Source organism: Trachymyrmex cornetzi, unplaced genomic scaffold (assembly GCF_001594075.2).
Source record: "Trachymyrmex cornetzi isolate Tcor2-1 unplaced genomic scaffold, Tcor1.1 scaffold112, whole genome shotgun sequence".
Classification (NCBI taxonomy): Eukaryota; Metazoa; Arthropoda; class Insecta; order Hymenoptera; family Formicidae; genus Trachymyrmex; species Trachymyrmex cornetzi.
Window position 1 is genome coordinate 754299 of NW_017295676.1, and position 12969 is coordinate 767267.

General features: G+C 32.8%; 1 protein-coding gene across 1 annotated transcript in view; it reads right to left on the reverse strand.

Annotated features, from left to right (window-relative positions):
- The window catches only part of Ror (tyrosine-protein kinase transmembrane receptor Ror), a 259895-nt gene extending 248116 nt beyond the window's left edge, over positions 1-11779 (reverse strand). The window contains exon 1 of the mRNA XM_018511807.1: positions 11405-11779. Coding sequence (XP_018367309.1) covers positions 11405-11474 — 70 coding nt within the window. The 5' untranslated portion in view covers positions 11475-11779. The remainder of the gene's footprint in view (positions 1-11404) is intronic.
- Between the last annotated feature and the right edge of the window lie 1190 nt (positions 11780-12969).

The window sequence follows — 12969 nt, forward strand, 5'->3', positions numbered from 1 at the left end:
GTGGACAAAGCATGAGCAAAAGGAACGTGAAGCGCATTCGACGAAGCCCGGTGGAAATAACGCGACGAAATGACTCGCAGATGTTAACTCGCGATGCTCGAAAAGCAAAGGTATTTTCCGTCTGCCGTCGACTTTATGCGCTGAAAACTGTCCGCTTGAATGTGCACTTTGCCGCAATCTCGGAATGTACACGGTGTGCAATATTAGATTAGAATGTAAACGTAAACGAGATTCATAGTCGGCTTTGCATTTGCATTAGTTAATCTTCGCGTAGATGGTTAACGTGTACATGTGCTTTCTACACTTGGTTACTTCAGTATACATTTAAATACAATCGCCACTCCCACTCTCTTGAATAAGCAACTCCTTCGAATGTCTTCGGAAAAGATACTGAATTAAAGACGATATGTTAATACGGTCTACGTAAAAGGAGAGAGAATTTACTTAAAAAAATTTGGACCTAAAAAAATAAGGCTTTTTTTATAAAGATTCCGTTAATAAGTAAATAAGGTTTCTTTATAAAAAAAAGCACTATTATTTTAGAATTTATATAAAGATAGTTTGTTTGAAAAAACGTAGAAGAACCATTACAAGTCCAATTACAATGCTTCCGTAATGTCGAAGGATTAAGTAGCATGCTCTACTCAATTCGAAACACCACGGTTACTATATCCAAAAAATATTAAAAATCTAACTTTTTCTAATCATTTATTTAGAGAGCTTCGTTACGGTGGCAGCACCAGCCGATTCTCAGACTACCTTGTAGAAACGCGAGGCGACGTTTTCGCGGCGATCTAAATTTAAGCCGCAGATTTATACGCCCTCACTCGCCGGGCATTGACTTTGGCTCCGACGGACCGACTTTCAACCCCCTTCTTCTCTCCATCTACCCTTTCTCTCTTTTTTTTCTCTCTCGTCTTCTCCTTGCGTCGTCTCCTTACTCGCGACTCTCCAACTTACGGCTATTCCCTCTTACCCGCTTATTCCCGTTGCTGTTTATTACCGTCACGCGATACTCGCGACGCTGGTATCCTCGCATATACATATAGAACGTACAAGCTAGCCTTCGCTAAGGACGTCTCGAAACCGTTACCAAACCGCCAGACTCATCAGGCCCACAGTAGGGTTAAAGGGCTCTCTCCGGTAAGAGCCAAGGAACCATCTACATTGGAACTTTGGAGGAGGAACATAGTAGTACGAAATCCCTCGCAAGAGTCCACTCCGACGGAGTAGCCAGAGCAATTTGTTCTGGATGCAACAGTATAATCTAACGTTTCGACCATGATAAAATTTGAAGATACTCCATCCTGAATCTCTTTATCTTACCCCCTTCTCTTGCACAACTCTCTTTTATTCAAGCCCTGATGCACATTGAATTTTGGAGTGCATCTCTAAAGGTTTTATCTCCATAATAGGATTTTCTGACGGAGATTGTATTGTGAAGGTCTTCCTATGATTATATTATCTTTAATCTTAAAATAAAAATCTTTAATCTTCATTAACTGGATATTTAATCTAGTACTAAATAAAATAAATCTTTTAATCATTATTAGTAATAATAGTCGTTTCACGTACGTATGTACATCCCCGAACAGAAATATTTATATTTCCCATAATAAACAGTTGTAAACATTTATAGTAATCATAGGACTTGATCGAACGACTGTTTGTGTAAATTATACAAATTGTCTCAATTTCTCATCGTATTTTCTTAAATACGTTAGAATGATTTATAATAAATGTTAAAGAGCAGTAAGCATTTAAAACATATTGAAATACATTGCAAAATTTGTATATTTAGAATAAAAATTATTTTACGAAAATGTTAAATGTGATCAAGCTTTAAAGTTTTCTTAATACCCGATTTCTTCACTTTCAAATAAGTTGCGGATAACCATCCAGGAGATATCTCTTAGATTACAGTGGAGATATCTTCTGGATAAAGTTATCTAGAGGTGAAGAAATTGGGCACAAAAAGAGTAAGATCTAGAGTTAACTGGCAAGAAAGTTTTTAATTTACAAATTTCCCAGGCTTTAATTTGTCGTAATATAGGGTAACTCCGGCAAATACGCCGCGCTGGTATTTACGCTGCAGAAATCAGAAAAAATAGAAGGAGTGGGAGTAATTTTCCCGCAACTACTCTGTTACAAGCCTTTGTGTTATATTAGTATTGTGTTATGATTTCAGTTTCTTACTGTTAATATTAATAAAATTATTGTGAGTTTAATCGATTTGTCACTGTATTAAGTAGCGCCATCATAAATTATAATCTACATAAAATGATTACTGTAGGACGTGCAAAAGACTTAGTGGTTATTTCATGATACATGAGTGTAGAGGAATAGTAAAGCATATTGTATAAAACAAAATACAAGTACTTTGCTCCTGTATTCTTTATTTAATTTGTTGTATATCCCACCTGTTTGGGATATATGGCATTTTTAACAGGCGGGATTTATGCCCAAAGCATACAAAGTGCGCAGATTGAATTCAGTGCACTAAATACAATAAACGCATTACATGAAATATGTACCTCATGTCATAACACTTGTAATACATCTGGGAAGATTGTAATTATTATTTATTACTTCATATACATATTTATCATTCTTATTCCTTAATAAAACTTTATAAACGCCTTTTATAAGTTATTGTGTCATTTTACGTCTTATTTATATGTATTTGTAAGTAGCCATATATCCCACACCTATGGGATATACGGCAAAAATGCAAGGGTTTAAAAAAATTCATTTTTTAATACGAAATACAAATATTTCGGATTTCTAATATTTTTTTTATAATAGTAGACAGTATAAAGTTTTTATTGATATAGTTTGTTTACTTTAAACATAGTAAATAATACTTAATAAATTAAGTTTTTGATAGGTGCGGCGTATATACCGTTGTTACCCTAGCTGATAGTACTTCAAAATTATTATTGTGTGTGTGTGTGTGTGTGCGTATGTGTGTGTGAAACAAGATTAATTTAAATTTATTAAAATATTTACAGATAAAAGAAAATGCGAGAAATTATATACAATTCACACAAAACGATCAAGTTCTATGATTACTGTAAATATCCTCGTAAATATCTGTAGTGTTCATCATGGTATAAATAATTCCTTGTGATGAATAATTCCTTTTCAGTACGTATCTCTATGTGTTTTAACTCGAAAAAATATTACTGACGTGACATTGTAACACATTCGATTGTTTTTCCAAAACTACATTGCGATCGCGATTCGTTTATGACTCTGTTATCAGAAACAAAAGAAAAATATTATTCTTTGCCCAAATAAAAGTTATCAGTTTAAAGCTATTATGACAGAAAACTCACAAATCAATTGAAACATTTTGTGTTGCGTGCTAACTTCACTGATGATGCTAAAATTACAAATTATTACCAACGCATCAATCATAACTACCATTAAATACATCGAATAAATTAATGTTTAATTGACAGTTGGAATGAATTGCATAAATTATTATCTTCGCGAAGCACAAAACTGGACGGACTATACCTATATTTGTTATATTAATTAATACAAAAATACCACAGAGAATAATCCAAAACCGTTAGTTAAAATATTTTAATCAATAAATGTATATTGTACTCTTAAAGAATGGCAAGGAAGGCAATCCTACGATATTGATACAACTACTGTCAAAATTCTTCTTTCCTTTTCAATTCGTTCTTCTTAAAAATTTCTGAATCCAGCATCATATAAATGTTTTTCTTGATATCTAATGAAATCGACATCATCGACAAAAAGAAACATTGATAGGAGTCTCAACTTCATCAGAAAAGAACAATAATTCTACGAAGTATACTATCATGCAATACGATTTCCTTCGAGTTAGGTGATAAAGTGCACCGATATTTTAGCGACGATACTTGAAATTTATTTCGTCCCTACATAGGCTACGGTTCTTTGTGCGATCACTCCTATTGTGCGCGATATGGACAGCATGAGAGGAAGAAATGTGAAAGAAACTCCTTCTGGAGATTTCGCCAAATTTATGATTCGGTATAATGACTCAGACTGAATTTTAGCCCCCAAAGACTCAACCATTCTGTAATAATTCAACTTGAATGTCGACCTGATGCCTTTACACAGTGTACATTTATATCACACTTACAAGAATGCATCGTTTTTTCATGTTAGACTTCTAAAAAATTACTGCATATTACTAGAAACTACATGTTATTAAGTCGCATAAAAAAGAGGCCTCTACATTTCATTAATTAGAAAAGAAGCAATTTAGATCTTATTCTTAGAATAAAATATCTTATTCTTAGAATTCATAATTCATAGTATAATTTTAGCAAACAAATAATATTTTATAAAAAAAAGCATTAAAGATAATATAAATGTTCGTTCTGTTTAAAAAGAATATTTTCTGTCATTTTATCTTTCAAACTAAAAAATAATGAAGAGATGCTCTTCTTAATATGCTTTAATTGAAAAAAATGCAATATATGTCTATTTAATCTATAAATGATTAACGATTAATAATTATCTAGCGTCGACCATTAGACGATGTTCTTTATCTATGATTATTGGCGTTAAATGATAATATATTAAAAATACATACGGGTCAGAGATGCAAGAGAATTCGTAATCGCCGAGGGAACCTTTGCGCAAGATCAACGCGATAATTCGAATTTTCATCCCGTGGCTAACGGTCCATACATATTTATAGTTTAATTAAAATCGATACGAGCTTACGGGGGTGGCTTAAACGGCGTGACGCACCGCTCGTTTTCTTTTGTGTGTGAATTTCAACACCGCCAGGATGAAATGCGTATCAATGAATATGTAGTGCTAAAAGACTCGTGAAAGCAAGTAGGGAGAAAACAAAATTGCACAATTTCACTCACTAAATATTGTCTACGTGAATATACATGTATATAAATATACATTTATATATTTCTCCAAAAATATGTTGTAATAAATCACGAGAAACAATTTTTATGGCAATAAAAAATGGTGTATCAAGTACTCTTCATCACAAAATATTTTCAATATTTCTTCAATACTTAATCTTCATTATTTAATTTTTTTAATATTTAATTTTTTTTCTCATAACACAAAATATGGCAAGACAAACAAAAATGCAACTTAACGTTATATAAAAAAAATTGTTCTTAAATACTTTAAATTTAAAATAAATCCATGCTTTTGTTACCATCACATTGATATTCAAAAAATAATTAGTATTTATATTTTGATATTGATACTTGTATTGATATATATTGAAAGCAAATATCCCTGGTACAAAAGTCAAGTTATCATAAAGTATTTAAAGCCTTATCAAGTCAATAACACCAGTTGTAAACGTGTGATAAAATCCTCTTTATTATTACAATGTACGTTTCGATCCTGTGAATCGGATCCTTCTCAACATTCTTTACGTATATACATCAATATCATTGAGTTCCCTAAAACACTACATACCAATCAATGTCTTTTACCTCTTCTCTTCTTATAGATATAATTTCAATTTAGTTATACAATTTTACTTACATGATATCTTAAAATATATATATATAAATTTCTCTGTACTGTTCATGTCTGATGTCAACGTTCTACTAAAATCGTTCAAATGTAAATTATTATTATCTCCAACCTCTAATCATGTATCCTACATTCGCCGACTATTATAAACATTCACGGTTACATATTTATATTTTCGATAATAAACATTCATATGCTGAGCTCAGTTTTTCCGTATCATTTTGTAAATTCAATCCCCTCTTTTGTTTATTAATGTAAATCATTTCAGATGTAAGTCGTTTATTTAAAATCACCTCCTCGTCCAAAATCTCAATATCGTCCCATTTAAATTCATGTGCAAAATTCATCCTATGCTCTGTAATTACTGATTTTTGATTCGTATTCCATTTGATATGATTCTTATGTTCTGCAATTCTATTTTTTAAATTTCTACCTGTTTGGCCAACGTAAGTCGCTGTGCAGTCTCTACATGCTATTTTATATACGACATTACTATGTGACATCTTGTCTATCCTGTCCTTTTGCACCCTAATTATACTATTTAATTTATTAAGACCTTTGTATGCAACTTTTATCTCCTTATACTTACTAAATAGATTTTTTATTTTATTTCCTAATTCTGCGATAAACGGTATCGTGAAATATTTCACATTCTTAGTGGTCGTTTGATCATTTATCTTATTATCCCTATTCTTATTTAAATCCATTTTATTAAAAATTCTTTTTTTTATTGTTGTAATTATTAATTGTAAAGGATATCCATTTTCCAATAACATTCTAATCACCTTATCTAAATTACAATTGTGAAATCTCGGATGTGATAAAAGTAATGCCCTATCAATTATGTTATACATGACACCTAACTTTTGTGACCATGGGTGTTGTGAGAAATAATTTAACATTTTTCCCGATGATGTGGGCTTTTGGTACCAATCATATGTCACTTTATTGTTGTTATCCTTAATCATAGTCACATCCAAAAAATTTAATCTATCCTTCCCCTCTTCTAACGTAAATTGTAATCTTTCATGGTAACCGTTAAACTCCTTTAATATCTTTTTAACGTTGCTACTACTTGTTGCTAATGCAATGTCGTCAACATATCTCATATAAAAGGTAGGTTTGATCGATAATCTATTGAGACAATTGGTCTCAAGGTCCTGTAAAACTAAGTTAGCTATGACAGGGGACAGTGGTGAGCCCATTGGTAAACCATAAGATTGTCTGTAATACATGTCATTGAACGTAAAAGTCAAGTTATTCAGAAAAATTGCAGAGATAAAAGAAGAAACAAGTAATAGCACGATTCGCGATTTATAGGACAATAAATCATATTTGTGAATATAAGCGATGTACGATCAACCCAGCTTATCGATCATTAAGCGCATCAATGCTGTGAACAGACGCGCGTTTAATATACGATGAAAAACAGTCGCATAAATTACTCATCCTCGCACCCCGTAGAAGTGAACACACGCCTGTATACCTACTAGTCCTCCCGTGTAAGCGCTTCTTCACGATACTCGATACAACGCGATTTGCCTCACGGATGTCGCTTGGCTACTATTTACGATCGCAAAAAGTATAAAGCCATGCGAATCGTTACAAGCTCCTTTCGCGAACTTGTTCCTTCTCGCTTTTGCCTGTCAACATTTCTAACGCGTACATCACTGCTTTGTACTCACGTCAAAATCGTCAAAATCAAAGGGTAAATCATTAGTGAAAACTTTCTATATCATATCTATTTTTATATCAAAATATAAAATAATAACTCCATTAATTAATAATGTACAATAATATATTGAAATATTAAAGCAACGCAGCGTTGTTTTATTTCTGCCTCAATCTTTTTTTAGTATAAGAATCTTAATAAAAAAGTTAACAAATGAATGATTGCACAAAAGTGAATAAAATCTGAATGAGAACTAACTAATGTGCTAATTAAATATGTTCATATATTTTTTTGAATTTATGCAGTTTACAAAAAATGTTTACAAAAATACATTTTACAGCGGTTTGGTGCGACGAAAAGAAATTTTGTTACGATATGCTATTATGTATGATCTTTTTCAGACCGTACATATAAGCATTTGCATCACGTTTCAATGTTATTGTATACTGTTTCGTATTCTCAAATAGCTTGTCAATAACAAAAAGGATAAAAAGGGTTTCAATGCTTGCTCGAAACTAGGTCGAATGCTGAGATACATTTCTATTCATTTTTTACATTCATATTTGCATTAATTTTTTTATCTCTTTAATGTATATTTCAAAGAAATTTAATTTTTTTTTATTATATATACGTTTTAATACGTTTCTATTATATATACTTTTAAAAATCATTAAAAATTTTAAATATCTTATAGAAAAATATTTTAATAAATTTAGAATTAATTTCTCTTTTTTTTTTCTTTCACAAAATTTATATTATATTAGTCCAACTACATGTATATCATTTTATTTTGCATAATAACTAGTGACATTTACAAGTTAAAATAAATTAACACATTTGTTCGCATTGAGAAGAAGTGAAATACATTGCGGGTAAAAATAATGGGACGGCGGTTGCTAATTACCGACAGCAAAGTATTAGCATAAAACTCCCGTAACTTCGCGAACGGTGACAAAAGCTCTAAGGGAGACTTACGAGTTTCTTCACTCTTCTCCAACACGTTTGTTTAGCATCATCAATGTGATATTTCGTTGTGCCGTCACGTCTCGCGCTGTTCCCTTTGAGCTCTAAATAACGTCCGATGGAGTCCTTAAACGCGGGGATGCGTCGCCGCGCATAATATCCGTTATTTACAAGCCAATAAAATCGCGCCTCTCGAAACTTGAACGCATAAATAAGTGATAGAAGAAAAAAAAGAATGAGGACTCTCTCGCCATGATTTTAACGGTTATAATAATCTACGTATTTTTAGCGCGCATTGATGTTAAAAGAATTTTTATGAATAACCTTCTCTAAATCCATTCAATTATGACTATAGTCTAACCGAGAGTTTAACTTAGGAACATCATGGATTGGAATTGTCTAGTTATTTTCGATATGAAATGAACGATTTTGCTGAAGGATCTAAAAATTTAGTTAGATATATAGAGATCCGAAAATAATTTTGTTGAATTATCAAAATTATGTAGAATCTTCAAGCTAGTTGATGGAATGTCAAAACTTTTTGTATCATCATTTGCTCATCATATGTGAGTGTCTTTATAAATATTTTTATGGCCAACAAAATTATTTTTTATTATTTTCTATATCTATATCTAGCTCTAAACTTTTAAATATTTCAACAAAATTCTTTCCGTATAGATTTCTATTATAAAGAAAACGTAATAATTCCGATCGGAATTTATCCCAAACAATTCCTGGATATAAAATTCACTAGTTTATCGTACTTATAATATATTAAAACGGTTATTTAAAATTTAATAGCTATACAAACATAGTCATAATATTATGCAGAAATTCAGTCATCCGTAACGCACTAATTTCATTAAACGCTATCGCATTATTGAATCGATAGAGTGTATACGATACGAAAAAAATTTTAATGTGTGCATGAGCAAGTCTATATATCGTTTCCTTTGCTATTTTTAACATTTAATGAATATTCATGAGATTGTAGCGTTTTTCATGAATATGTTACTACATGTTTTCTCTTTTAAGTTCATGTACCAAATGTATTATAGATATTTTAAGAGTTTTTAAATTATATGTTCTATGCATTTAAAATGAAGATAAATAATGTTATACAACAATCTTTGAAGAAATGAGCATTGATAATTATTCATTAATGATATCAATTAGTACAATATCTATGAAAAAATCTTTAAAAACATTAATAAATTGTTATTTTTTACATCGTGCTTTATAAAATATCACGAAAAAGCAATTTTGACTTTTATATGAAAAAAAATGAAATTGCAATATAGAAAAAAAAAGACGCGTAATTTATCAACCCTCGATTAATTTAAGCGTACAAATATTCTGGGAAACGCGTGGACTAAATCTATTAGCCTTGAGATAGAAAATGAGACAGGAAAAATTGGTCCAGAGTCTTGTCGCAGAATTCGCCTCTCACAACCATCGATAAACGAAAAGCGTTGCTTGTTACGCGGCCAGAGTGGGTGTCAAGGGAGACGGTAAGAGAGTACATTAGACGGTAATTAAAAGCGAGCCTATTACCGTGGCTAACGGAGCATGAAATGCTTTAAATCGTTTACAAATTACAGCGTCTGCGAGCGCTGAAACGTCTGCTGCTGTTACGTACACGCGAAAATCACGCAATATACAATTCAAATATAATAATAACATTTTATTGCAAAACACTGATGTCTTATCGAGATAAATACTCAGGTCCGAGTGCCTTTTCCACTCGAGAATCTTTTAATCCTTTAGTCAATAATTTGTGCTCGTCTATTTATGAATTTGAGTAGGAAAACAAAACACTGCGATTATTGGAATCTGTCGGTTAATATATAATACAAAATTTAGCAATTTGGAATTTATCGGTCAAAAAGATAGAAATTCAAAAATATAAAATTGTGTTTACGATATTGATTAATACGTTAAGAATGCAAATTGAAATTCCAACAAACAATTGCATATAAAATTATTTGACTGCAATAACAAGTGTTGCAATAATGTTGTATTAAAATTGATGATTTCTGCCAATCAATAATTAATTTCATGTTGTAAAATTATTTACATATATCGCTGAATTTCATATATTTAATTAATAAAAGGTCTATGTGAAACACATAAACACCGTGTATAACAAGGAACATTTTGATCACTGTAGTATTATACTCGATATTTTACGACAGGAAAAGTCCTCGCGGAGTTCGAGCGATTTGAAAAGCTCTCGTGAACTTAACTCGCACGAGCCAGTGGACCTGTCGCCACTTGTTGAATGTTTATGAAGAAGAACAGAAGTTGAAAGTACTCTCAAATCGTTTCGGCCAATCACAAATTTCGAGTGGAGATTAAACGTTTACTTTATCGTATGCTTCGAGAACTCTTTCGATTAAACTGCAGATAAAGCGGATGATAAAAGATTTCAGAGACAAAATAACAGCGTGCTTATCGTTAATATTATTTATATATCGTTAATGTATCGTTAGTAAAAAAATGTTTAAGTTATCATACTGAGTCGTTTGTAGATAAGAAGGGTATATTTTTCACCTTTTCCACGACCATTTGGAGATTGTTTTATTTCTATATATTTTCTTATGTATTTTTCTTCATAAAAACTGAAAATTATCTTAATAATGACACTAAAATAAAGAATAAAATCCTTACTCTTTATTATATTTTAATCGTTTAATTTAGAGTTGATCTAACTCTCTCTTAATTTTTAAATGATTGAATAACTGACAGCGATTTCGTAACGACGTAAATAAGAATTTTATTAACTTTATTTCATACACACGCAATGTAGTAATTTTTTTTTTAGTGTAATATCATTATTAAATAACTTTCGGTTTTCATGAAAAAAAAAAATACATTAAGAAAATGTAGAAATAAAACCATCCCCGAATGATTACGAGAAAAGTTGTATCCTTTTATGTGATGGAATTCAGAAAACAAATTAAGATTATTCAAAATATTATCTAAATAATGATAAACGATTGCAAAACGTACGTCTTGGAAAGTCGATTAAACTTAAAAATTTTCAACTTTTGTTCTTCCTCAAAAATTCCAATTTTGAGGAACTAGTAAAGTTGATGTATAATTACACAAGCGATTATATATGTTAAAAAGAATCAGTCTCGATCGAGAAATAGATTCTAGAATTTTATTATCATTATACTAACAGATAATACACTTTATTAGCTCGTCGGACAATGAGAATTTGAAAATGTCAGCGTAAAGACTCACCTTTCAAGATGCCCGCGAAGAGGAGCAGGAAGAACAGCGTGCATAATTGGCGATGGCCCCTGCGTGCCATGTTGTCCCACGGCGAAACGCACAAGACAATGCACAAAAGTCAATTGTAGACGCGCGCGGAAACGAGGAAGCACATGAATCCCGCCGTGGCACACATACTCGAGGAACAGTCCCGGATGCACGAAAACGCGTGAACGTAGTTTCAAGCGCGTTCGTTCGAATCACTTGCAAAATTTCAAATTCTCAAAATGGAGCATGCGCGCACGCCGCCGTTCGGCGAATCAGACTGCGACGTTTCGTCGGCATCCACGCGCGCAGATTTCTTCCCGTTAACCAGATCGCAAAAGTAAATTAACACACGGATCCGTCGAATGCTTCTAACGATTCCCGTTCCTATCCCTCGTCACAATTAGTAACGATCGAAAGTGCACGATGCGTATCGCGACGAACTACGAAACGTCACTGTGAAGTTACGCGCAAATGACGGCCGTACTGATCGCGCGATTCTTTCCGCGAAAGAATTTGATCGTTTTCCTTCTTGATCGACTTTACAACGCCACTCTACGATCACCTACGATGGAGTCATCGCGCGAAACTCGCGAAAGTCGGTTATTCACAAGAGGCATCGTACATCACGCGTTAACTGTCACACTGACAGTTCTATCGTCATCAGTTGCGAAGATACAGCAAACGGCACGCACGGTTTTGTCAATGAATGTCCACGTTTGTTTAATGACCTCGAATTATAACTGCTCGTTCGAAAGTGATTCTATACGTCTGATTTCGTTGATCGGGAGCCGGTCTCGCGACGCGTGTCACTCCCGCACGCCTTTTCACGTAAATACACAGAACGACGCAACGAATCGGCCGAGATGTCGCACGAGACTGCCGGCCGGCCGCTAACTTCGCGCGGTCTCAGCGTCGATCGGGAGACGCGCATGCGCGCACAAGATGGCGCGCGTTGGAGGGGACGTTCATAAAACCGCCGCGCTGCTCCGTTTTCCCTACTTCCACGCCGCCCGGCGTTCGCGTCGCTTGTTTTCGGTTCATTCGCAACAAGTTGTTGAATTTTACTGTGATCGACCCTTCTAAAAATCTATCCAGTTCCCCGATTCTGTAACTCGTAGACGCAGTTCCATAAACATAATATTAATCTCGATTTAATTTATTGTATCTATTTCCAAAAATTATGCCCGTTTCTACTAGTTTAATTTTAATCTTGGTTTAATTAACTTTTCATCTTTTTTTTAGTTCTAAAAATTAGAAAAAGATGAAAAGTTGAACCAAGATCCCAAAATTAACTCAGATAGCAAAATGCTAGCAATACACTAGCAGTATGTCAGCAAACTCGATCATGACAATGCAGATTTCAATCTGCTGCTTCCTCATTAAACTTAGTTTCTAACAGCAGAATTTACCAATATAGAACAATCCCATGCAAAACAACAAGTCATTATGAACCAAAATGATATCAAAATGACTCCAAAATGATCATTAAAAGTCATTTTTCAATCATTCTCAATTCATTTTAATGTCATTTTGATGTTACTTGTTCT